This window comes from Megascapheus bottae, chromosome 8 (assembly GCF_031878675.1).
Source record: "Megascapheus bottae isolate mThoBot1 chromosome 8, mThoBot2.hap1, whole genome shotgun sequence".
Lineage (NCBI taxonomy): Eukaryota > Metazoa > Chordata > Mammalia > Rodentia > Geomyidae > Megascapheus > Megascapheus bottae.
Genome location: NC_143516.1, coordinates 61,959,356 through 61,981,612, shown reverse-complemented (window position 1 = coordinate 61,981,612; position 22,257 = coordinate 61,959,356). Strand labels below are relative to the sequence as shown.

The 22,257-nt window shown below is 49.3% G+C and overlaps 1 protein-coding gene across 1 annotated transcript; it reads left to right on the top strand.

Annotated features, from left to right (window-relative positions):
- Positions 1-15,381: 15,381 nt before the first annotated feature.
- On the top strand, positions 15,382-16,758 carry Prss35 (serine protease 35). Its single transcript, XM_090337722.1, has one exon. The coding sequence runs from the start codon at positions 15,382-15,384 to the stop codon at positions 16,501-16,503; it is 1,122 nt and encodes a 373-aa protein (XP_090193848.1). The 3' UTR covers positions 16,504-16,758.
- The last annotated feature ends 5,499 nt before the right edge of the window (positions 16,759-22,257 follow it).

Sequence of the window (22,257 nt, the reverse complement as noted above, 5' to 3'; positions counted from 1 at the left end):
ACTTTCAGGTTTTTGATGGTTAATAGGAGATAGCAGAATTTCCTGCCCAGGCTGACTTTGCACTACAATCCTCAGATCTCTTCCTCTTGAGTATCCATGATTTCAGGCATGAGCACCAGTGTCTAGATGTTCTGGTTTTGGAAAGACACCCTTATCTTCATGGGTGAGGTAAAGGCATTAAACTCTGAAGCCAGCTCCCTCCCCCCTCGCTCCTACCTCTGCTTGCCACAGCTTGGATTTTAGGGTGATTACTTAGACGTGGAGTTCTATGACCACAGCTATAGATTTATGTACTTGAATTTTTCTTTTACTATAACCCCCTGAAAAACATCCTCTTTTTAAAAGAGAAAATATATTGTCTGGTGTTCAGATTATTGGCTGAGGCACTGCAAAGTATGTCAATGAAGCTGATAACACTGTCCTTGCAGTGCATAATCTCCAGCTCTTTTCCTCTCTTCCTCCTTCCCTCCCTCCTTCCTTCCCTCTCTCCTTCCTTTCTTTCTTCTTTTCTTTTCCTTGTTGTGAGGCTTGAACTCTGGGCCTGGGCACTGCCCCTGAGCTCTTCAGCTCAAGGCTACCATTCTACCACTTGAGCCACAGCGCCACCTCCAGTTTTCCGGTGGTTAATTTGGTGATAAGAGTCTCACAGTCTTTTTGTGTCAGGACTGGCTTTGAACCCCGGTCCTCAGATCTCAACCTCCGGATTAGCTAGGATTACAGGCATGAGCCACCTGTGCCTGGCACCTCCAGCCAGTCACAGTATGAAGACTGTAAGAGGTGAGGACGAGAGGCCTGAGGGACTGGTGAAGAAGAGGTCATTTCAATGTAGATAGTCCTTTCTGAAAGGAAGAGGTTCGAGTTTAAACTGTTGTTGGAGTTCTAGACAGTAATCTAAACTGCAAAAGAGCCCCTTTTTTCTAAAAGACAAGAGGAGTGCCTTGGGCCCTAGGGGGCCTGAGGGCAGAAGGAGTTCTTTGTGCCCTTAAAGGTTTTTCAATTGCAAATAAAGGCTAAGGTGTTAATTGTTTAAGCCAGTATCAGTAAAAGCTATTAAGAACATTGGAAATGGGTTTCTAAACAATATTTGAAAGTGAAGTTGTCTTAAATGTTTAAAGAAAGAGAAAAAAGGAAAATTAGGACTACCAAAGTAATTGCTTAATTGCTATTTCAGCTTGCTCTTGTAACTTCCAGCTAGCCCATTGGAGAAGAACAGCAATCCTTATTCAGATGTAACTTTGGCTTTTACCAGGTTCTAGGTAAGCTCATGCTTAGAGACTATTTCTGTGTTGACCACCTTGTTGCTCTAATTGGAGAAACGTGGCCTTTTGTAGGACTCACTGATCTGAAAACTGCAGTTTTTGCCTGGGCTGCAGACCTCCCGGACCCGATGTGTTTGTCTCTCTTCTAATTTTTCCAGTCCCTGCCCCCTATTTCAGGAACCCCAATTTGCTGCCGGTAGGCCCCGGCATCAAAGGAAAAAAACCAAACAAACAAAAAAAAATTAAAACTAGTTGGGAGCTGGTGGTTCATACTTGCAACTGTAGCTACTCAGGAGGCTGAGATCTGAGGATCTTGATTTGAAGCCAGACTGACCCAAGAAAGTCCTTAAGAATTTTATTTCCAATTAACCAGAACCCCCCAAAATACATGCAGCTGTGGCTCAAGTGTAGAGAGGCCTCCAGCCTTGACTGAAAAAGTTGAGGGAGAGTGTGAGGCTCTGAGTTCAAGCTCAGAACCGGCATGTGCACACATATGCACATGTGTGCAAGCACGCACACACACATGGACAGAAGTCTGGTAACCACTCCTCTAAAAAAATGAACCTAGGGGCCAGGAGTTTGGCCTAGTGGTAGAGTGTTTGCCTAGCATGTACAGAGACCCAGGTTTGATTCCTTAGTGCCGAAAGCATAGAAAAAGCTGAAGTGGTGCTGAGGCTCAAGTGGTAGAGCTCTTACCTCGAGAAAGCCCAAGGACAGTGCTCAGGCCCCACGTTCAAGCTCCAGGACTGGCAAAAAAATGAACCTAATCAGATTTCTCTCTCCTTCTCTCCCTCCTTCTCTCCCTCCTCCCTTCCCTTTCCCCTTCTCTCTTTCCCTCCCTCTCCTTCTCCTTCCTTCTCCTCCTCTATCTCTAATAGAGGGCATCTCTGAACTAATACTAGTTGGAATTTAAATCCCAACCCCACTCACTTGTCCACTTGTCCACTATTTGAGCCTGAGAAAATGACTTGCACTCTTTTGGCCCCCACTGTGACACACACACATATACACAAGTGTCTGGTGAGGGCAGGGAACAGTGAGTGCTTTCCAGCGGGGCTGTTTGGCCCCTCAAGGAACATTTGGTAATGTGGAGACATCCATCCTTGCTTATTAGCTGTCCCAGCTAGGGTCCAGGGCATCGAGTGGGCAGATGCCAGCAGTGCTGATGGCTGTCCAATGCCCATGACAATTACAGCAAAGAACAAACCCATCGCTCATGCCGAGCCTGAGGCTCTGGCAATGTTGGTTTCTGTCTAAGTGTTAATTCAGAAAACAAATTGAATAGAGTTCCCCTCATCAGAGGCTACATCTGAAGCTTGATTTGTAAAATGCTCAACATTCTCGGCTGTTTGGAGCAAATTAAACTATAATTTGGAGTCACAGAAAAGGGAAGAAATCTGTTCAGAAATTCTTACACAAATAATATATGAAAAAAATCTGCCTTAGTGATGCCATTCTACCATTTGTGCCACATTCCTGGGTCCTTTTTGCTTTGGTGATTTTTCTGATTAGGATTATAGCTTCTTCAGTTTGGGGCAGGCCACAGGCCTGCTATCCTCCTTCTTTGTCTACCATGGTGCTCTGATTACAGGTCATCACTAAGCTCTTCAGTCTCAACTGTGTCAGAGGACCAACCTTGGTGGGAGTAGGCAAGGGACTTGGACCTCAGCTTATACGTGTATTCATCTTCCTTACGTGCAATACACTGCAGGAATGGAACAGAGAATTTAGCAAGTCAAAGGAAGTGCAATCCAGTCTTAGCATGGAATTCCTTGGCTAAAAATAAAGGTAAGGTATCATTATCAAACTGAGTGTCAAAACAGTACAGTCTTAGCTGAGATATCTTAATATCTCCGGCTGTTCCCAGACTTTATGCACTAAGTAGTAAATGTGGATACTGGGACTACGTGGTACCAACTTGGCATCTTGGTAGATGATGGGGACTTCTGAGAGCTCAGGAGGTGAAATCTGCTCCCTCCATGTTCCCTGGGTGATAGACCCCCAAACTCCTAGGAGCAGATGGGCAGGGACTCGGACCATGGATTCCCAAACCTGCCGGATGGCACCATGTCCTTGCAAGTTCACTGGGACCCTGCCCCTGAGCTTGACCCTATTCAGGCCCCACTGCTCCACCACCATTTTGTGCCATGCCTCATGTCTCCTGGCTCTCCTCAGGTCACCGAGGCGTCCCTCTTCTACTTTCTATTAGAGCAGATCTGGTTTGCTGAGATTATTTTCTGCTCTTTCTTTACTACTCTCCTGGCTCACTTTCCTAACAGTATTAGGAACGTGCATGGGAGGCTGCAGGTTTTAGGGGGACATGTGTATTCTCACAGTTATAGGCTTTCTAATAAAGACCCCCTCTTCTACCTCTCAGAATGTAGCTTCTTCTGTGTTGTGTGACTAAATTCCCATATACCTTTCTTGTGATTTCATCATACTTGTGTCAAAAGTTCCATGTATTTCTATTATACTTTATCAGGCTTGGGAGGGACTGGGGGCTTTATAAATATACTTGCTATTTTCTACCATGTAATAATATTATTATTATAGCTAAATCCTTAATTTGATTTTTTTTACATTGGGAGAAAAACTTCTCTAAAAAAACCAATAAAAACGCTTGAAAAGCTTATTAAAAAGGATTCTTTTGTTGTTTTGTTGTTGTTGTTTTCTGCCAGTCCTGGGGCTTGAACTCAGGGCCTAGGTACTGTCTCTCAGCTTTTATGCTCAAGGCTAGAGCTCTATCACTTCTGGCTTTTTGGTGATTCGTTGGAGATAAGAGTATCCTGGACTTGCTGGGCTCCGGGGCTCATGTCTCTAATCCTAGCTTCACAGGAGGCTGAGACCTGAAGAGCTCGGTTCAAAGCCAGCCTGGGCACTAAAGACCATGAGATTCTTATCTCCAATTAACCACTAGAAAAACTGGAAGTGGCCCTTGGCTCAAGGGGTAGGGTGGTAGCCTTCAGCTGAAGAGCTCAGGGACAGCTCCCAGGCCCAGAGTTCAAGCCCCATGACCAAAAGAAAAAAAAAAGTATCTTGGCTGGCTTCAAACTGCAATCTTGAGATCCTGAGTAGCTAGGATTACAGGTGAGAGCCACCCATGCCTGGCTCCAACATGCGTTACTTAATCAGTGTGATTTCATTATGCTTCCAGGAAATTCCTTTACCTCATGGAGTTTCATCTGATTTGGTGATGGCAGGAAATGCCCTGGAGTGTGGCCATGCCCGAGTATATTTTTTTCTGTATATTCTTCTTCTTTGATAGGCATTGTTTTGTTTCTATTTTTCTGCTACTATACAAAAATGTTTAACATACATACATATCCTTAAACATCACTTTGATTTACTGATCTGGGAAGTCCTGTCACTGGTGGCGGGTGAGGTGTGTGACATTTCCCTCTAAAAGCAAGGACTCTTTGCTGAAGGTCTTTGACTTTGATGGCAGAATACGAATTTCTGCACAAGTCACTATGGTAAGAAAACTCAGTGGAGCTTTATTGAGTAAGTAAGCAAGCAAGCAGGAAGGAGCGCTCTAACAGTGTGGGAGCTCTCAAAGGGAGAGAGACACACAGCCCCTTGGCATCGGGGGTATTTCTATGATAAAGGTAGGTGGTAAGTAAGGATAGGTGTTTCCTCTTTGCTCTAATCACACCCAGTGTTGTGCTTTCTGACGTTTTGGGCGTTTCTTTCAGTTGTTATCTCTCATCTCTTTTGCTGTCCCTTGGTTATCTCATATTGTTACAGTATTTCTTCTGGTTATCTGATATATTGTAAATATCTGTATTTGGTTATTTGAAGTCGCATAGGGAAGGGAGGAAAACAAGATGAGGGACTGGGGTAGGTGGAGGAAAATGGGGACCAAGACATGAGAAACGGTGTCAAGGTATGTGAAGTAATGCACCTTCTATCTGGCGAATACAATGTAACCCTTCTATTAACTACAATAAAAATCTGTGAAAAAAAAAAAGAACGCACCCCACTGTAAAACAGATGCTTATCCTCGAGATGAAGACCTTCGGTTGTTGATAGTGCTTCTATGTTTCCAATATCTTGCCTCTGAGTTGCCTTTACCAGGCCTCATTTCCCCTAATTTATCCTAGCTCATTTTCCCCTAAAATGACTTTGGTCCCTTAAACTTTGTTGTTGTTGATAGTGCTTGAACTCAAGGCCTGGCCACTATCCCTGAGCTTTTTCTCTCAACACCAGTGTTCTACTACTTTACTCACAGCTCCACTTTTGCTTTTATGGTGGCTAATTGGAGATAAGAGTCTCACAGACTTTCTTCTTCCTTCCCAGGCTGGCTTTGAACTGTGATTCTTAGATCTCAGCCTCTTAGGTAGCTCGGGCGACAGGTGTGAGCTACTCGGGCCTGGCTGTCCTTTAATCTTTAGGCAAGTAGAGGCGGATGTCTCCTGCATTTGCTTTTAGCTTAAGACTTCTTAAAATCCCTGACAGCCTCATTTAACCATGCCGCATTCCCCCATCTGCCCTGCCTCACTCGCTTCCTCTGTCCACTCTGCACATTCTGTTACCCACTTACCCCTTTGCCTACTCATCTCTCAGAATCTGCCCCTCTCCTCTCCAGAGCCCTTGAACCCCTAGTTTTGGGGCTGGAATGCCTGCACTGGCCTCTTGGCTGCACACCCTTCTTTGGGTTTAATCCTCTCTTCATGCTCTTCTCTGCTCCTCTGTCTCTGTCTCTCCTTCTCTCCCCTAGATCCCTCTCTCCCTCTCTACCTCCCTCTCCCATCCCTTTCACCTGTCTCCTCTCTTTCCCTCCCTTTCTCCTAGCTGTCACTTCTGCTTGCTGCTCCTGAATGGAGGGCTCTTTCCTGCTGGCACCGGGAAGTCAATGCAGCCAGTGGCTTCACTCCCTTCACTCCCACCCCAGCTGGCCACATGCTGGGGCCCAAAACACCCAGGACTGACCCCTGCCAGCTTGCCAGCTGACTGCCACCAAAGAATGTGGCCTCTACTTGCCCCACATCCAATTTCTCACAGAACAACCACAGGAAATGAGTTTGGCGGAAAATGTCCCGTGGACTGGGATCTTGGCTGCTGCCAAGGGGAGGTGTGGTGGGGGGCGGGGGGGGGGCAGGGGGGCTCCATTCTAACCGGGATCCATCTCTGACTCTGCAGTCACCACCTGTGAAGGATTTCCAGCTCTAGAGACCTTTGGTTCCCCAGTTTGTGGTGAGCACACATCTAATTTCCCAACACTGTGCCAGGGCACTTCTTGAAGCCCTCTAAGGCCTCTGACTCCCAGTCAGGCCAGCAATCCCCACACACTATGCCAGGTACCCTGTGCCACACAATTGGGCACTGGTGGCTCATGCCACCCAGGAGGCTGAAATCTGAGGACTGAAGTTCCAAGCCAACCTGGGCAGAAAAGGCCATGCGATTCTTATCTCCAATGAACCACCAAAACACTGGAAATGGTGCTGTGATTCAAAGTGGTAGAGTGCTAGCCTTGAGATAGTGCCCAGGCTCTGAGTTCAAGCTCCATGACTAGCTATAACCCTTTGGTAGTCCAGATAATGGAATTGTCACTTTGTCAGTGGGTCTACAAAGTGTCGTGGGGTCTGAGGCAGGGAAGGGGAGTGCAGGAGGGAGAAGCAGCTGACAGTGGAGGATCCCAGGCCTGTGGCTTCCCTTGGGACTCAGGTAGGGGGACAAAGAATCAGCTGTGATCACATTTAGAAACAAGGAAGTGGTCTCTGGTTCTGCCCCTAGGAACAAGTCTCTAATCTAGGGAGCTGGCTGTAACTCTACTTTTTGACTTCCAGGTCATTTTTTTCCACTTTGTACCAGTGTTGGGACCTGAACAAAGGGCCTCAAGCTCACTTTGTTTTTTTTAGCACAAGGCTGATGCTCTATCAACTGAGCCAGAGAGTTCTGCTTTGGGCTTTTTGTGGTTTACTGGAGTAGGAGTCTCACAGACTTATCAAAACCTTCCCGGGCTGACTTTCAACTATGGTCCTCAGTACTCAGCCTCCTAAGTTGCTAGGATGACAGACATGGGCCCTGGCATTCTCCTGCTGAGCTTTCAAGTGAGGAAACAGGCTCTGAAAGGAGTGTGCTCCAAAGCACATGGTGATCGGGGTCGTGGTAAACTTCAGACCTTCGATCACAAAGGAGATGCATTCCAATGGCTTCCTTGTCATCCACAGTGGGACTTGGTACTGTATTAAGGGGCCAAAGAGAAGGAGCAGGAGGAGGAGGAGGTGGTGGTGGAGGGAATACTTGCCTGGCACATTCAACAAACTGACCCTCAGCAACACACACACACAAACAATGCACACATGCACATGCAGCACATGTGAGCACATTCAAGTACACACACACACACACACACACACACACATGAGCACACACATTCATGCACACACACCAGGAGGAATAGCCTTTATTGTCCCTGACTGGATACTTCACTAGAAATGTGGCTTGCTCAGCATTACTCTGTCCCAGATGAAGACATTTCCTGAAGGCTGGCTTTTGTCCTCTAGTTGTTCACCATCATTTCCAGAACCCCAAACCATGTCATGTTAATAAAAAATAAAACCCATTATATGAACCTCCCGGTTTTGAGTATAAATGATTCTTCTCCATTAGCCCCAATTTACATTCCTCCCAGTTCAGCTTTACAAGTCTCTGTCTTCCAGCTATGCCTGAAAAGCCTGGCCACTCCTGATTTTCATGTTGGGGCCCAGCATTTGGGAGCTGACCGCGGGTAACTGAGCCGAACCTTCCTCAGGTTTCCATCCTCTTACAAAGAGCTGGGTTAACTCTCAGCGATTCCCATGAGAAAGCTCATTGCTTCTGGCCATCCAGTCCACATTGCCAAGGGAAGTGAAGCAGGACCTCTGGATTTGGTTCCAGGTTCAGAGACCTTGTGATGTGCCACTTCACAGTGATTCTGCACTCAGTGTTGCCCATAGGAAAGCTCTGTCCTGGAAGCCCTTGGAGGCCTGATGGGGAGGCAGCCCCGGGAGCCATTCTTACACCATGCCAAGTACCCTGCCCAAGAGGACTCGAATCAAATCTTCTGGGGGAACATATCTTTGGGGCTCTTCTGTGGGCTGCCATCGGTTGGTGGAGTGCCAGCAATTGCTTCTCAAGTTAGCTGATCATCCAGACTTCTGTCCAACTAAAGCTAATCCGAGGACAAATGGCACGTTTTGTTTATTCATAATCTGCTTAACTTCCTCAATTTGTCTTTAGCAAGGGAGTATTAAATGTGCAGCGCCTGCTCCCTAACACCTTGAGGTTGAAGGTGAACAGGGAAACTGGGAGCCTGTAATCCTAGCCACTCAGTGTTCTATGGGAATTCAATCTCAAAATGCAGAGAAGCCACATCTGAGAAATGGAGTCCGGAGTCTTTATTAGAAAGCCAGGGATGGTGGGCTCATGTTTCCAAAACCCTTATAGTCTCCAATGAACTTAATTCTGTTCATAAACTGAGCCATGAGGATAGTAAAGAAAGAGCAGAAAACAATCTCAATAAACCACATAAGCTCTAATGGAGAGCTGAGGAAGGAGGCCACGGCAGCCTGAGGAGAGTCAGCAGACATGAGGCATGTCGCACAAATAGTGGCTGAGGTGGCCAGGGCCTGAACAGAATCATGGTTGGGGGCAGGGTCACAGGGACCTCAAGGGTTCATTGCACAGGTCTGGCAGGCCTGGGACCTGCCCCATCTGCGTCTAGGAGTGCAAGTGTATGTATCACCTGGGAGGTGGGGGGGATTTTTACCTCTAGAGTTCCCATCATGCTCCAGGAAGCCAAGATGGCACCACTTACAGCCAGTATCTATACTTCCTCTGGAGGCTGAGATGTGAGGATAGTGGTTCAAAGCCAACCTGGGCAAAATAGTCTGCAAAACTCTTATCTCCAATAACACACACACACACACACACACACACAGAGTGGGCAGGGAAGATTCCACCACACTCGAGTCATTTGGCTTTGCAAAGCTGAGTGGCAGCTTAGCCATGACCGTGTCCTCCCCAGCTAAACCTTTCCAAGTACATTTCCATTACAGAGAAGATTTAGCTTTAGAAAGGGAAATGTTTTGTTTTGATTTGCTTCTTTGGGAAAGCAGTTTAGGAAACTGCCAAGTGGGGCTTGGCAGTGTCACCCTTTCTCATCTCCTGAGCCCACGAAGTCCCCAAGGACACAAAATGTGACAGAGCTATGTTCTGGGACCCGATCCTAGAACTGAACACTGACATTAAGCTGGGGCCTCACAGAGCATGGTGCAGTAACAAAAGGCTTAGGATGGTATTAAAGGAATTCCAATCAGTCATAATATTTGAGAACAAGGGCCGGGAGTTTGGCCTAGTGGTTAAAGTGCTTGCCTAGCATGCATGAAGACCCGGGTTCGATTCCTTGGTACCACATACACAGAAAAAAGCCAGAAGTGGTGCTGAGGCTCAAGTGGTAGAGCTCTAGCCTTGAGAAAGTCCAAGGACAGTGCTCAGGCCCTGAGCTCAAGCCCAGGACTGGCAAAAAAAAAAATTTGAGAACAAGCCTATGAATACCAAGGAAAGGTTAAAATTTTGTTATGAAAGCGTTGATTATTAATTTTTTTGCCAGTCCTGGGGCTTGAACCCAGGGCCTGAGCACTGTCCTTGGGCTTTCTCAAGGCTAGAGCTTGATCACTTGAGCCATGGAACCACTTCCGGTTTTTTCTATGTATGTGGTACCAAGGAATTGAACCTGGGTCTTTATGCATGCTAGGCAAGCACTTTACCACTAGGTCAAATTCCCAGCCTCTGATTATCATTTTTTTGTACCAGTCCTGGAACTTAAACCCAGGATCCAGGCACTGCCCTTAAGCTGTTTTTGTTCAGAACTGGTGCTCTACCACTTGATCCACACCTCCACTTCTGGCTTTTTTGTTAATTGGAGACAAGGGTCTCATGGACTTTCCTGCCCTGGTTGGCTTTGCACTAAGATGATCAGATTGCAGCTAGGATTACAGGCATGAACCATCGGTGCCCAGCTTCTTTTCTCTTCTTTTAAATAACGTATTCTTTTTCTAAATTGGTAGGCGTCATGTTGTGCAGAGAGTTCATTCTGGTGCAGCATTTGGGGGCAAGCACAGGAGATGTGTAGGTCCCTGCGGTGGCCAGAATGAGGGAAGTGAGAGGGTTGGCCAAGGCCCTGTAGTTAGTTGGGTATGGGTGTGTGAACAGTTCCTACTGGATTTCAAAGAACCTGAGGGGCTAGACTGGGCCAGGAGAAGAAATCTACCTGAAGAGAAGCTAGCATCCAGAACCAAGCAGCAGCAAATGGTCAAAGGGACTGAGTGAGATAAGTTAAAAAAAAATATGACACCTGGATGGAGAAATGAAATACAGTGCCCCAAACAAAGGGCCCGGGGTACAGGGAACGAGGGGCAGCATCAAGTGTGCCTGGCTGGTTCTTGAGGGGGGGGCAGTGCTCCCTGAATGAAAGGAACTGGATTTGAGCCTATACTAAATCCTGGAGTATCCGAATGTGTGAGCACTGCATATCTTATGACTCAGGCCTTGGATTTCAGGGGAAGGGCAGAGACGGGGGCACACAGCCACAGGGCTGCTATTCTGAACGCTTGGCCTCCTCCATGGCGTCCCACACTCAATCTGACTCAGCAGCCAAAGCCCCCCAGCATGCCATAGCAGCAGTTCACGCCTGCATAAGCATGTTAGCAAAGAACTGGCCAGAAAGCTGCGTCGGGATGAATCCTGTCATGCCAGATCAAAAGCACCAACTGAGCAGGGGTTGGTGGCTCACACCTGGCCTGTAATCTCAGATACATAGGAGGCTGAGATCTGAGGAGCAGGTGGGGAGTCTTATCTCCAATTAATCACTAAGGGAGAGAAGTGGAGCTGTGGTTTAAGTGGTTGAGCACAAGCTTTGAGCACACACAAACATGCACACACACGCACACGGCATGCACAAAGGGTACCAGAAGATTTAAATTCTACCCCAGCTAAGCGGAATGAACGAAGTTCCCTCTCTTACGGCCTGCATTGCCAAGAAACATCTTTCCTACAAAGGAGGCTGGGCCAGGCTGAGGCTCACGCCTGAAATCCTAGCCACTCAGGAGGCTGGGATCCCAGGATCCTGGGATGTCCGGATCAAAACTGGCCCCGGAGCAAACCGAGGGTTCTTACCTCCAGTGAGCCAGCCAAGGCTTGAAGTGGAGCTGAGCCCCACAAAAGCTCAGGGACAGGGCTCAGGCGCTGAGTTCGAGTCCCCCAACCACACCCCCACCTGGAGGCCGGGGAGGGGGGGGCGCCTCTGCCTGCCCCTTGCGCCCCCGAGCGGCGGCCGGGCTGCAGGGCCAGAGCCTAGCCGGTGGAGACTGGCTGGATGGATGGGCTGGGGAACGCGAACCGGGGCTGGGAGGGGGGGGGGGGTAAAGGATGCTTGCACACCTCCCTCCTCTTCCAAGTGCCTGGTCAGGGTCCGCCGCCCCTTCTCCTCCCCCCTCCCCGCCTCCCGGGACCCTGCCCGCCCTTGGCCCCCTCCCCTCGGCCCGCCCTTGGCGTCACCCCTTTCCCCTCCCCTCTCCCGGTCTGGGCGCCGCTGCTCTGCAGTCTCGGCTCCAGAGCTGGGTGGTGGCGCCCCAGCTCGATCCGCGCCCGTCAGTGTGCCCTGCGGCTGCCCCAGACCCCAGAGCAGAGACCAGAGACGTCTGAACGGTAAGCATGGAACCCAGACGGGACCCCAAAACCCGGACCACCCCCGACAGGAGAAAGGCGTCAAGGGGTTCAGCTGGGCGCTTCCCATCACGAAGAATCCCGCAGGAAGGTGACTGGGGAGGAGACTGCATGGACAGAGCTGGAGTCTGCCTTCTCCTCTGCGTGTGTGTGTGTGTGTGTGTGTGTGTGTGTGTGTGTGTGTGTGTGTGTGTGTGTCTGTCTGTCTGTCTCTCGTGCCAATCCTGGGGCCTGTGCATTGTCTCAGCTTTTTTTGCCCAAGGCCGATGCTCTACCGCCTGAGCCACACCTCTATGTCTGGCTTTTGGGTGGTCTATTGGAGATGAGTCTCATGGACTTTGCTACCCTGGCTGGCTTTGAACCAGGATTCTCAGGTCTCAGCAGCTAGAATACAGCCTCGGGTGAGATGGTAGCTTTCTATGCTTTCCTCTTGTCATCTTGAGGTTTTCTCTAAGGGGACAATGTTGGGGACACTTTTGTTTAGCTGCTCCAACTTTCACCCTGTCACCCATTTAACCAGAAGCTGCCTGGCATCCTGCTTAGTCCCCTCTCCCTCCCTCCTCCCCTTTTAATTTTCTGGCTTCTGAAATCAACTCACTTTATCTCAAATACATTTGTCTCTATGGAGGATAATAAAAGTCATAACTTGCTGCTAGGATTATACATAGAAACTGATATCTCAGCCAGATGGGAATTTAGGATTGAGAATGTAGAGACCAAAGCTACTGAATTTCTTTTCTTTTTTTTCTCTTAAAGAATTTGAAAGAAGTTCTTTTTTTTGCTTGTGTCGGACTCCCCAACTTCCCTTCCAGATGCCTAGAAAACCTGTGAAGTTTTAAGGTTCTTTTTTGCTTATGAGTGCGAGATGGCTTGCTTGTGTTTGATCCATGTGTGACCACTCTACATTCACATAACCAGTCACTCGTGTGGGCCACGCTTCCCCAGGGAGTGCTTTGTTATCTTTTGGTGTCAGTGCTCAAGAATCTGACAAAGGAGCTGCCTTCTAACCTTCGGGTGAGGCTTAGAATAGTGGAGGATGGAGCTGCTTTGCTGGGGGGGAACTTGGTTGGTGAGAAACCTCAGAGGGAAATGTTAGGAGCACAGTCAAGTCAGGAATGCATGCTTTTATAATAATAAAGAAAAAGCTTCCTCTAGATAAGAGTGTATGTATAGGTTTAAAATCATTGCCACCATAAGATGCATTCAAGTCTGCAAGAACAACTCTATTACAGATCGCTCTGGCTTTCAAAGTCAGAATCAAAGTTGAATACTAGAATCATCAGGAGCCAGGTGGCTCGAGGTTCAAGCTTCAGCGGAGGGGCTCCTCACGTGCCCGTCACCCCGATCTGATTTATTCATATGTTCCTGGGGACGGGCATATCCTGGAAAAATAACTATAAGACATAAGGAGACCTCACCTCTTTTATGGTGATGAGAAATCGAGGTTGTAAGTTACTGTAAAGTAATCAGTGGGGTCACATTACCATGGCTGCCTGCAAGTGCTGCCAAATACTTAAAGCAGACATGCCTCATCTCCATTCCTGAAGGGACACTTGGATCTCGTGCTGCGGTTGGTGGTATTGTGGATAGAGGCTGATGCACTGTCAGTGAACTTCCCCTGGTGGACAATCAGAGCAAGGTTCCCGCCCCCAGCCCTCTGTAGGAGTGGATTCTAAAGTATTTGATAAACATATGGAAGCATTTGGCAGGTCATCCACCCCTCTTGGGGTCGAAACAAATCACAGCCCACTTGGCCAACTGCACGATCGTGCTGTAGGTCTTGGTATAAGTTTGCTGGCACTACAACAGTTTTTGGAAAAACACCTGCCAGAAAATTGTCTGGCTGCAGACAGCCTATCAACCCTCAGCCCATCAGTACAGGCTCTGCAGCCTGTAAGTGTGTTTTCTCAATGTGGTAAATTCCACAGGTGACAATCATTTTATGATCCCACTAGCCAGTTGGACTCCCACCATCTCTAGCACTGTAAAACAAACTATTTCACAGCTGAACCAGTGCCCACCATTCAAGGGCCTGATGTGGGCTGGCCACACACAGGTGACCACCGCCATCTAGTGGCAGCAACACAGGTGGCACGCAAGGCCTAGGTCTGTGGAGGAGGTGGGGCAGCTGCCTTCCTAGGACCAGGGGAAAATTCAGCTGTGTGGCAGAGCTATAGCTGTTTATAACCGCACCAGCTTCCTGCACTGTTCTGAAAACACAGTGTAAGCTGGCAGCGGTGGCTCCCCTGTCATCCTAGCTACTCAGGAGGCTGAGATCTGAGTGCATAATATTCTATAAATGTGATCCTTATTACAAATGGGGAACATGTTTGGAGAGGCGAGACATGACACTAGCAGGTGGCCAGCGTGAGTTGATTGCGTGTCTTACAGTCCACTGTCTCCATGGTCACCTTCCCCTAATTCTCATCCTGCTTGTTCGTTCTCGCTCTCTTTTCCCTACCCCTCTCTCCCCTCCCACTCCCCTCTCCCTCCTGTGCCTGCACTTAGGGCTTGAACTCAGGGCCCCAGTACTATCCCTGAACTCTTTTCCTCAAGATTGGTGCTCTACAATTGAGCCACAGATCTACTTCAGGCTTTTGGTAGTTCAATGGAGATGAGAGTATCATGGACTTTCCTGCTCGGGCTGGCTTTGAACTGGGGTCCTTAGAGCTCTGAGTGGCTAGGCCACAGGTCTGAGTCTAAGTTCTCTGAGAGTGAGGGATGGGCGTTCCCATCCTCTCCGGGAAACACAAGGAGGAAATGAGATGTTCATGTTCACCCACTGGGGATAGAAAGGAGTTGATGGCATCTGTGGCTAAACTAAGCAAACCGGGCTGCCTCAGTATCTCCCAAACATTTGCTGAGGGTCAGAAGCATCTGGAAGGCCCGCTGAAGCTCTGAAAGCCAGGCACAGTGCAGCACCAGGTTCGAACTGTGCTCTAAGCATCGGCATTTTAACAAGTTCCCCAGACCCACTCAGGCTGCTTCCGTCTGAGCACTGTTGTCTGAGCACTGCTGTCTAAGGACTCCGTCTGGTGTCCACACGAGAGTTTGGGGCTCTCAGCCACCATTCTTTTTTTTTTCATGTGTGCGCTAGATCTGGGGCTTGAATTCAGGGCCCAGGCTCTCTCACCTTTCTGTGCCTGTGCTAGGGCTTGAACTCAGGGCCTGGCCATTTGGAAACGCGTCTGTGGGAGGTCCAGGAAGGAGGACCCTGTGGCCTGGGCCACGCAGGGGGGGGGGGAGTACACACTGGGCCGTCTGGGGAGGCAGAGGCAGGGGCGGCGTGGGGAGGGGAGGAGTGGATCCAGGTGGGTGGTGGGAAAGCGGCGCAGGCCTACGGGGCGATGTCGAGTGGACTGACCAGTTAAGCCGGTTTTCCTTCTGCTTTCCAGGACTGCGGCGAGGCGGCAGAATGCGGCCAGTGCTTCTGTGGCTGCTTCTCTCCGCTCCGGGCTGGGCGCTCGGCGAGGCAGTGGAGGCCGCGGCGGTGGAGTTCGCGTGGCGCCCGCAGAGGATCCCGCGGCTCGTGGTTCTCCCCGGCCCCGCGGCGGGGCCGGGTGGCGCGCCGGGCCCCGTGGGCGCGGAGGAGGAGGCGGAGGCCCTGGGCTACGAGACGGCCTTTGAAAACGGCACGCGCGCGCTGACGCGGGTGGGCGTGCGTGGCCCGCTGCCCGGGCCCGTGGACACGCGCGGCGTCCGGCGGAAGCGCCGCGTGTTCGGCGCGGACGGCCGCTTCAGCATTGTGGATCCGCGCTTCTCGGGCGGCTTCCCGTTCAGCGCGGCCGTGCGGCTGTCCACGGGCTGCAGCGGCGTGCTCGTGTCCCCGCGCCACGTGCTCACCGCCGCGCACTGTGTGCACGACGGCCGCGGCTTCGTGCGGGGCGGCCGGGGGCTGCGCGTGGGGCTGCTGAGGGCGGGGGCGCGGGCCGCACGCGCGCGCGGGCCAGGGCGGCGGCAGGCCGCGGGGCCGCGCGGGGCCCGCGCGCGGGGGGCCTCGGCGGGCCGGCGGCGTCGGGGCGCGGGGCCGCGGGGCCCCTTCCAGTGGATCCGGGTGAAGAGCACCCACGTGCCCCGGGGCTGGGCGGCGGGCGGCGGGCGCGGGCGGGAGTCCGGCATGGACTATGACTACGCGGTGCTGGAGCTGAAGCGCGCGCACCACCAGCGTCCCATGGAGCTGGGCGTGAGCCCGGCCGCGCGGGACACGCCGGGCCGCAGAATCCACTTCTCCGGGTTCGACGCCGACCGGCCGGACCAGCTGGTCTACCGCTTCTGCAGCGTGGAGCGCGAGTCCCCGGACCTCCTGTACCAGCGCTGTGATGCGCAGGCCGGCGCGGGCGGCTCCGGCGTCTACCTGCGCCTCCGTGACCCGGCCTCGGGGGCCTGGAGGCGCAAGGTGGTCGCTGTCTACGCGGGCCACGAGCCGGGGGCAGGGGAGCCCGGGGGCTACAACGTGGCGGTGCGCATCACCCCCCTCAAATACGCCCAGATCTGCCTCTGGATCCATGGCAACGACGCCAACTGCGCCTACGGCTGACGGGAGCTGGGACTGAGGGCCCGGCCGCCGCCGCTGCTGGTCGAGCGCCTTTCTGGAAACTTCCGGATGCCGACCGAAGGAGGCGAGAGACGCTTGGCCGCTTGCGCGGGCTCCTGGCCAATGCTGCGGCGGGAAAGCGCTCGGGTTCCCGCTGCTTGCACCTGGTCCACGCTCCGCGGCTGCTCCATGTCTTACCCCCCGGGGCCCGCTGTCCACTGACTCAAGCCGCAGGATGGGTGCCAGGCCCATGTGCAAGAACACGGGTGCAGGACGTGTGCCAGACGCGTGCGCCAGGTCTCCAGCGCGTGGCCTGAGGCGGCAATGCAGCCTTGCAGTTTCTGCGCCTTGACGCAGACCCGTGAAGTGTTCACGGTGTTTTATCCTGAGTCTCACATTTGACCTCGTCCATGGGTTTGAACTCGGGCCCCGGCGTGTTTTGTTTTGCTTTGTTTTCTTCCCTCAAGGCCAGAGCTCTACCGCTGGAGCCACAGCTCCACTTTTGGTTAATTGGTGCTCAATTGGAGATCAGAGTCTCATGGCTTTTGCTGTCCAAGCTGGCTTTGAACCTTGATGCTCAGATCTCATTCTCCTGAGTAGCCAGGATGACAGGCCTGAGCCTGCACCAGCTTGAATTTTGTTTTCTTTTCTTTTTCTCCCCCCTCCCCACCCAGAATTGCAGAAGAAATAGCTAGCTTTGTGAACAAAACTATTAAGGGCTGCTTAATAAAATATCAGAAATTGCAGTGACTGTTTAAAAGTAGGATGCTTTGTGAAATAAACCTAGAAGTAGGAAGCATATTTTATGATGTCAAAGGTTTAGTACTCAAAATATGACCATTTCATATATGCTTAGGGAGAGGACTTCATAAACTAGGACCGTGTATTAAAAGGTACCTCAACATTTTTATACATTTTGTTCACAAAGTGCATTACTATTATTATTATTATTATTATTATCATTATTATTATTGTGCCAGGACTGGGGCTTGAACTCAGGCTCTGGGCCCTGTCTGTCAGATTTTTTGCTCAAGGCTAGCACTTGACTTTCCTGCCCAGGCTGACCTCTATCCTTCAGTCCTCATTGCTCAGCCTCAGTAGTTAGGATGACAGGTGTGAGCCACTGGCGCCTGGCTGGTACTATATTCTGAAAGTAAGGAATTTTGTAATCCTTTTCAGAAGAGAGAACTTTTTCTCTAGACAAAGAGGTTATGAGGAAAAGGTAAACTTTTTTATTTTGATTTTTATTCTGTGTGTGTGTCTGTGTACTAGAAATGAACATGGAGTCAACCAGGTGAGTTTTCTATCACTAATCTGTATTTAACCCTCAGTCTCAACTTCAGCTTTGGATATCCATTACTAAAAATCACTACAATTTACAAACAGGAATTTTTTAGTTTTTTTTTCTTTATTTTGTGGGTCATGGGGCTTGAACTAGGTGTGGGCGCTGTCCCTGAGCTCTTCAGCTCAAGGCTACCACCCTACCCTTGATCCAAGTCCCACTTCCCATTTCTAGGGGTTAATTGGAGATAAGAGTCTCAAGTTCTTTTGTGCCCCAGCTGGCTTTGAACCTTGATCCTCAGATCTCAGTCTCCTGAGTAGCTAGGATGACAGATGTGAGCCACCGCGCCTGGCAAAGTTTCTTTTTTTTTTTAAAATACTGGTCCTTGGGCTTGAACTTGAGGCCTAGACACTGTCCCTGAGCTTCTTTAGCTCAAGATTGGTACTGCACCATAGCACCACTTCTGGGTTTTTCTTAATAGTTTATTGGAGATAAGAATCTCTTGGATTTTCCTGTCTGGGCTGGCTTTGAACAGCAATCCTCAGCTCTCAGCCTCCTGAGTAGCTGGGATAAAAGGCATGAGCCACCAGCGCTTGGATACAAATAAGATTTCTAAGCCATGGTTTTAGTTCTGTTGATTGGGGCGCAGAACTGCACAGTTATGTGAGCTCTCAGGTGGCACAGCCAGCAAGCTCTTTGGGATTTGTCTCTCACATAGCATGAGCCTTAGTGCATGTTCATGAATACTTCATTTAGGGCACTATTCCTGAAGACTTCTAATGACCTGTAATAGGTCACTCTAAATTCCAGTAATTCCCTCCTTCCTCATTCCTTTCATCCTCCTCTTCTTGCTTCCTTTTTGGTTTGCAGTATTAGGAGTTGAACCCAGGACCTTGCACAGACAGTAGTTTTGTTTCTGAGATGGTGCCTTGCTAACTTTGCCTGTACTGACCTGCAGCTCACCGTCCTCCTGCCCCTCCTCCCAGGAAGCTGGAAATTTCAAGTGTGCATCGCTACACTTCAAGGCAGTTTCTGGGACTGCATTCCCTTCTCCAGTGACATGAACAAGTCATTGATTCTACTAAGTACACATACACTTCAATTATTCCTTTCAAAAAGATATCTTATAAAAGCATAGCATTTCAGGGGCCAGGAGTTTGGCCTGGTGGTAGAGTGCTTGCCTAGCATGCACAAAGACCTGGGTTTGATTTATTGTACCACATACACAGAAAAAGCTGGAACTGGTGCTGTAGCTCAAGTGGCAGAGTGCCAGTCTTGAAAAAGCCCAAGGACAATACTCAGGCCCTAAGTGTATGCCCCAGGACTGGCAAAAAAAAAAAAAAAGAAAAAAGAAAAAAAAAGAATAGCATTTCACTTGATGAGTAATCTTGCAAATGGTGCTTAAAATAGTTGAAATTGAATGCAAGTGCATATTATTTTTATTATGTTCATTAAAAAGTAATACAATAAAAATTTTAAAATAAGCTGTAACTCTTATGTTTTATATAGTTTGACTTCAAGGATCTTAAGTATTGAATTACATTTCATTAAAAATTATTCTATTAAAGCACATTACACTTAGAAACTTGCAGTGAAATTTAGTTTTTGACCTAAAAGTTTTGGCCAAATGATTTGTTGTTGTTGTTGTTGTTAGTCCTGGGGCTTGCACTCAGGGCCTGAGCACTGTCCTTGGGTAAGCACTCTACCACTAGGCCACACTTCGGCACCTTAGCCAAATGTTTTGAGGTAAAGTATTTGTATGATGATCACTAAGCCAAAAACTATTTCAAAGTGAATTTTACATATTTACATGCTTGCAACACACACATGTGTGTGTATTTCTCCCTAAGATCATGGCTGCTTCCGTGGCCAAGTCTTAAGTGCCCGGATGTGTATGCCATAGCTGGTCTGGGTTATGGCGAAATCTTGCCCTGTTCAGAGGGGATCACCACACCCCAGGCAGCAGCTTATGCTCCAAGGAAAAGCTGCACTCTCACATGACACCTTTCCTGCTTAGGAAGGGAACATTTCCTCCAGTTCCCTTCTACCATGAAAACCCTGCCTTTTAAACACAGAGATCAAGGTGACCTGTGTTCCAGTCTGCGTTAGTGCCTTGAGTGGAAAAGCTAAGGGAGCACGGGAGGTGGAGGCCAAGCAAAGGCACCCAGGAGCTGGGGCTCACGCCTGGAATACTAGCTGCTCAGGAGGCTGAGATCTTAGGACAGCCACCAACCCTGGCAGGAACATTCATGAGATTTTATCTCAAATGAACCAGCAAAAAGACCAGAAGTGAAACTGTGTCTCAAATTGTAGCACACTAGCCTTGAGTGAAAACAAAAAGAAAAAAACTAAGGGACAGTGCTCAGGTCTTGAGTTCAAGCCCCAGTACTGCATGCCTACACATGCAAGCATATGTGCACACATGTATGTGCACACACACACATGCACCCCTCCTCCCCCAGCCTAGTGCTTGGAGCTCTTGAAGTGGACCTGCTTCTATGTCGGCTGGTGTGTGGCTTCTACTGTCCAGCTTGACTTCAGGAGGCACTCATGCCAAGGTTCTGCTACCAACCAAAGCAATTGCCTAGAAGTCAAAGTGCTGTATTTCTGAGACAGAACTGAATTTAGTGTTCTGCCACTCACTCAGAACATTTCCTTTCAATGGCTTTCTTGTGGCTACAGTGGTACCACAATGTGCTCTGTGGCACTACATGGCAGCCAGTGTGACTACCGTGGCTTTGTGGGTGGAGGACCTGCACACCCACTGCCCACAAATAGCAGCCTTTTTCAAAAAATAGATGCTCAGATTAGAGCCTGGGTTTTAGTGGAACGCCCTGGGGATCAACTTTTCCTGACCACAAAGTAGATGTCTCAGTTCTTAGGCTAGAGGAAGCAAAGCAGGTTTCAATGCAGTGATTCTGAAGGATTGAGAATTCCTTTTTGGTTAGAATTGGGTATTACAAGTGGGTACTGGTGGCTCACATCTGGAATCCTAGCTACTCAGGAGGCTGAGATATGAACATTGCAGTTCAAAGAAGATCTTCAAAGGAAAATCTTTTTATCTCCAATGAATCACCCAAAAGCCAGAAGTGGGGCTGTGGCTCAAGTGACAGAATGCTAGCTGTGAACAAGAAAAGCTTAGGGACAGAGCCTAGGCCCTGAGTTCAAGCCCAGGACCACCTGTGTGTCTATATAAACATATATATATATACACACACATATATATGTGTATATCATAGCAATCTAACTGTATTTTGATTGTCTAACAATAGTAAAAAGAGTGTCATCTATTATGTTTGGTTTCTGTTCCACCACTTTCTCCACTAAAGTCTTCGATGAACTTTACAAGAAAAAATATATATACATATATATTAGTGTATATATATATATATATAAATAAAGGGGGGATGATCTGAGAAGACATTAAGCCTCAAGGAAAAGGAGAGAGGAGAGTGGCTGCCTCAGGTAGAGGGGAGTCATTTGTGAAGGTTGGTGCTGCTGCCAAGGACAGGCAGACAGGTGCGTGTAAGCACGGACACCAGAATCACAGCAGGCCCGTTCCTACTCACCGGAATGCCACACTGGGCCTTGTAGCCGTGGAACCTGGCTTGATCACCCCAGGGCTATTCCTACTCGGAGCCAGGACACCAGTAGGCTGAGGAAAGTCACTGAAATGCCCCAGAGTCAGCAGGCTCACAGAATAGCTCTGTGTGAGTAATATATATATATATATATATATGTATATATATATATATGTATATGTATGGTGTGTGTGTGTGTGTGTGTGTGTGTGTGTGTGTGTGTAGTGTGTGTGCATTCTGGACTGGAGCTTCGACTCAGGGCCTAGATCACTGGCTTTCTCAAGGCTAGAGCTTGACCACTTGAGCCTCAGCACCACTTTTGGCTTTTTTCTATGTATGTGGTACCAAGGAATCAAACCGGTCTTCATGCACGCCAGGCAAGCACTCTACCACTAGGCCAAACTCCCAGCCCCCCCCCCCTTTTTTAAGTGAGTCATGGGGCTTGAACTCTGGGCCTGGGCGCTGTCCCTGAGGTCTTCAGCTCAAGGCTACCACCCACCCTACTCTTGAGCCAAGACCCACTTCCTATTTTCTAGAAGTTAATTGGAGATAAGAGTCTCAGGTTCATTTGTGCCCAGGCTGGCTTTGAACTTTGATCCCCAGGTCTCAGCCTCTTGAGTAGCTAGGATTATAGGCGTGAGCCAACATGCCTGGCATTTTTTTTTTTAATTCCTATTCTATCCTACAATGGAGATTACCTGATGCTTCCACTCACTGGCTGGGGCTCTACTAACTGAGTCACTCCTCCAAGTCCTGTCTCTCTGCTCTTGCTGCTCCCTCTCCCTCATACAATATCTAGGGAAGAAAGTAAGACCAGGCTGCTGAAGGAACCAGGAGAGGAGTGAACTGTGTTGGGCTGGCTAAGCAAGCATGATGGAAAAGAATGACATTCTA